General features: G+C 44.0%; 1 protein-coding gene across 1 annotated transcript in view; it reads right to left on the bottom strand.

Moving 5' to 3' along the window:
- Window positions 1-3,515: 3,515 nt before the first annotated feature.
- Window positions 3,516-4,811, bottom strand: part of LOC106812309 (flavin-containing monooxygenase FMO GS-OX5-like) — a 17,346-nt gene continuing 16,050 nt past the window's right edge. The window contains exons 5-6 of the mRNA XM_014816151.1: window positions 4,668-4,797; window positions 3,516-4,497 (exon numbers count right to left, since the gene is read on the bottom strand). Of these exons, the coding sequence (XP_014671637.1) occupies window positions 3,773-4,497; window positions 4,668-4,797 (855 nt within the window). The 3' untranslated portion in view covers window positions 3,516-3,772. The remainder of the gene's footprint in view (window positions 4,498-4,667; window positions 4,798-4,811) is intronic.

Raw genomic sequence — 4,811 nt, forward strand, 5'->3', positions numbered from 1 at the left:
TCCAGTTACAGTGGCCAAGACGGCGAGTTCATGCCTGCACTTGATTGAGGAGATCAAAGCAACGTAGATGCTCAGATGTTTGCCTGGGCATGGTGTTAAGAATTCGGACACACCCATCTCAAAAAAGCAACTATGCGCGCTGGGACACTCGGCAAGGAACGAAAAAGAGGACGGCAAAATCACCTGGCGCGGACGTCGAGGCGGAGCTGAAGACCGTACAGCATGACGAAGTTCTGTTATGGCCTTATGCTTGCACTGGGAGTGAGGAGGATAAGTAGTAAGTGGCTACGTTCGCATGGTGTTTACAGGAACGTTATTGATGCACGGGGAGATATGGTGGCTCTTCAAACCTCACTGTAACATCCTCTTCCATCAAATGTTACAGATGCTTCGGACATGCGAACCCTCGATTGCTTGTGCAGCGCCATTAGTATTTTTTCCCGACAATTTTTTTATTGCTGGCCTATATGCACCGATTAGATCGATTTGTCATGAAAAAAAAAGAACATGACAAATTCCCCCCGCCCCTTATTTTTTTTTTTTCCCGCCCCCTGCGAGGCGAAGCAACGTGATTGACATACCGTTTTCTATACGGAGAATGTCTTGTAAGGGTATACATGGCTTCCATCACAGCGATGTTATCTCCACGTTCATAGACTTCGAATGTCGAATCTTGCGGGTTCGTAGAGGCTAAGAGTAGCGGGCAGCATCAACCTGACGGCGCCGGCTGCCACTACAGCCACTCGTCATGGTGCCATACTAGAGTGTTTAGCACATGATTTATTATAGAGACAGTGTAAGTTTAAGGTATTCTCACAGTCAAGAAGTGATATTATAAAAGGTTCATTGTCATACTGTGACCTAAGTATAACTGCTAAAGCTTGCCCAACGCCATGTACGCTAATCGAGTTACACTATATGTGTTTTATCTGCGATGCTTTGTATGTAAGGGAATCCCGCTTACGTTTTGTTATTTTTGTAATTTTTAATTCAAAGATAATTTCTTAAACCTTGACATTCTTTCATTATGACTTACTGTCAGGTTTGCGCGTTGCTGCTGCAGAGACGACTTCTATGTAAACACGCCTTCCCGTTCAGGCTACACGCGCTTGTGCTCTGGGTTCGCGTCTTCCTACTAGCCTCATGGTAGTTGTTTAAGAAGGAAGTAGGTCAAAGTTACATTTACTCGCATGAGCTGGAACACAAGCTTTTGTCGCGCCGCAGCAAGAGTAGCCTTCACCCCTCAATATACAAGCCACGACATTGCTAATTGAGGCGACCAGGCATGGTCGGCAATGTAACGTAAGTTGCCCGACGATATATATGCTAATACAGTATTTATGTTGAATGTAATGTCTGTTTGTGCTGTTTCTGCAATGGGCAAATTAATTGGAGGCGCTCAGAGATGTGCGAGGACGTTGAGTAGGGTAACTTGTCTTTTGATCTGAAATGTGCCATGGGCAAATGCTAAGCAAAAAAAAAACGTGGAAATATACTGGCCCCTGCACGGAACCGACGTCCTCGAAGCATCACTTAGGCGTTCTTGGAGCGTAAATTGCTCTGCTATATCTTGCGCATAAGTCGGCTTACAACATTTAGTGTCACGTAATGGATTTATTTATCCGCATGTATTATAAACGCGGAATAGCATTTGTTTTGCACTGTGCGATAGATTCATGAAGTTAAACAACTAAAGTTGTAAGTCTTTTTTTATGTGAATTATTTTTGCTGTGATAACGTGATAGTATGAGAACTTTGTGTAGCATGTTCTGTGGCTTCACGCCTTGGTTGTCTGAAGATTAGATGTTTTTGAGCTAGCTTAGGGCAATAGAATAGGTGATGGCTTGTCAGATTTTGTTAGTGTACGTAAAAGGTGATAATTAGTGATATATTGTTGGCGTGGTAAAGCTATAGAGTACCGAGAAGTGATGACGTCAGCGGTGACCAATGACGAACGAGCCTGTCTGGTTTACACAATCATATGCTCCTGGTAACATTAACTACGTGTCGGTGTTTTGTACGCCGATTGTAACCATCATTCTGGAGAGTATTATTGCAGTTTTTATTAGTATTTCCAAAGGCTGGAAGTGAAAAGCACAAAAAACATAAAAATAATTAAGCAAAAAAAAATAAATAAAAAAAAAAATTAAATTTTTTTAAAATTCATTAAATATGTAAGATCGACTTGCTACCGATGCTTTACCGGGCTTCGCAGGGCGCACACACTCGTGTTTTACGTACGGCACAACATTTCAGCGCAGTAAACCTTATGGATGGCCAGTGGGCTTGTGTAGAAGCGGCAGCTCGTGGCGTTTGTGCTTGCGCAACGTGACGTCCCCTTCGGTACTCTATGCAGAGTAACAATTTGAAAAAGATGCGGCGAAGGCTGATTATTTATGTGAGGCAGCAAATTCCAGTAAAGCGTTTATTGGGTGCATGTTACGTTAACAATAGATCTTCTTTTATGACTACACCTTGTTGTAGAAGCTAATATGTTGAGTTTACAATTTCAATCTCAATGCGTAGTATTATAATTAAATGTATGCAACTACTAGTAATGTACCTCTAGTGGGGTTGTGCGTCGTGTCGGTAGCGGCGGAGTCGATAATAGGAGGTAGAATGGTTAGGGACGTCCTCTGACGTATGTGATGGGTAATGAGAGGTAGAACATGTTTATGGACGCTCCCTAGACGTAGCTGTGATGGTAATAGAAGGTAGAAATGTTAGGGATCCTAGACGTAATTGTGATGGTAATAGAAGGTAAGAATGTTAGGGACGGCTTGTAGACGTACTGTGATAGTAATAGAAGGTAGAAATGTTAGGTGACGCGCTCCTAGACGTACTGTGAAGGGCTACTAGAAGGTAGGCAAATGTTAGGGACCGTGCGCTATACGTAATGTGACTGGTAATAGAAGGTAGAAATGTTAGGGGGACCTTCTAGACGTACATGGTGATAGTAATAGAAGGTAGGAAATGTTAGGGACGTCTAGACGTCTGTGATAGTAATAGAAGGTAGAAATGTTAGGGACTCCTAGACGTACTGTGATGGTATAGAAGGTAGATGTTAGGGTACGCGTCCTAGACGTCTGTGATGGTAATAGAAGGCAGAATGTTAGTGAAGTCCTGCAGGTATGTGATGGTAATAGAAGTAGAAATGTTAGGACGTCTAGATGTACTGTGAATAGTAATAGAAGGGTAAAATGTTAGGGTGAGGCGTCATAGACGTACTGTAGATAGTAATAGAAGGTAGAATGGTTAGTGAAGTCCTAGACGTACTGTGATGGTAATGAGAAGGTAGAAATGGTTTAGGGACGTCTTACGATGTATGTGATAGTAATGAGAAGGGACAGAGAATGTTAGGAACGTCCTAGACGTACTGTGATGGTAATAGAAGTTAGAAATGTTAGGGACCTCCTAGGCAATGGGACACACCATGCAAATTTATTCGCACGTCCGCAGCGATTATAAAATCGCAGCGAAATTCGCATGGTGTGTCCGCTGAAGCGCGGACAAATTTCGCTGCGAATTTCATCCGTTCCAAAATTCGCAGCGATCAAACATGTTTGATATTTTCGCTGCGGACGTGCGGACTGTGTATATATTCGCATTGTGTGTCTCATTGTTGGTGCGGCCGATTGTTATAATGCAGCGAATCATTGATCAGTATGCTAATCACGTGACCACATGACTTTTGGAGCCATGGTCCTGCGAATAGATTCGCATGGTGTGTCCCGGGCTTAAGTGAACTCAGCGCGCGAACGTGTAGTTATAATTACTGCTTCGGTCTTGGGGCAAGGTAGTCATACTCCTTAAACTTCATGATATTTTTGTGCATTTCGAAAAACACATCATCTACACATCGATATAATGGTTTCACAAAGTTATCAACGCGTGCGAAGCCAGCAATGTCATCACAATATGACGTTAAAGTCCAACGGGGAGGGAATAGGTGCGAGTGGGCGTGGCGCGGTTTCTGTCCGCTAGCTAACCGATCGAGGTAGTCTGCTTCTGTCTCCTTGTTCATTTCTTGCTCGCTAGGGAGCGCCAGTGACCCATCAATAATTTTTAGAGCTATCGGAACTTGGAGAAACGAGAGCGCTAACTCGAAAGTTGCATATACCATGTCAATAAACATGAGCGTGTGGTACCTGCTGTGGATCATGTGCTTGAATAATGGTTGTATGCGTTTACCCTCGCTAACAGTGACATCACACGAGGCGTCGAGGAATGGGAACGAATACTCGTAGCCGGTGCAGAAAATAATCACGTCTGGTTCGAGCGTCTCACCGTCGGTGAACGTCACCACGCTACCGTTGATCGCCTGCGGGAATGTCGTTGTTCTCACGTTGTGTGGTAGCAGCCCTTTCTTGTACTGTTCTATCACGCCCACCAGGTCCAGTGCGGTCAGTGAGATGACCACCTCGGACGCATGAGAGTGCAGATCGCCCATGATGTCGAGTGCAGATGCAAACCCTCCAATTATGAGCACTTGCTTTCCTGTTAGGTGAAAGTCGGTTTCTGATGAAATTCGTTAACAGGAAACAGTATCAAAACAAAGCACTCCTATGACCACTGTGTGACATGTACTGGATTCGCTTTATGTAATTACGTATTATGAAATTATTATTAACTAACTAGCGGTATCTATAATAATACAGGCAGCGCACCTGTATAGAGTTCTGGATCACGGTAATCGTGGCTGTGCAGCTGTACCCCGCTGAAGCTCTCCTGACCAGGAATGTCTGGATAGTGGGGGACACTCTGGTGTCCAGTGCAGACTAGCACAGCATCAAACACCTTCTCCTTGCTGC

Source organism: Priapulus caudatus, unplaced genomic scaffold (assembly GCF_000485595.1).
Source record: "Priapulus caudatus unplaced genomic scaffold, Priapulus_caudatus-5.0.1 Scaffold632, whole genome shotgun sequence".
Lineage (NCBI taxonomy): Eukaryota > Metazoa > Priapulida > Priapulimorpha > Priapulimorphida > Priapulidae > Priapulus > Priapulus caudatus.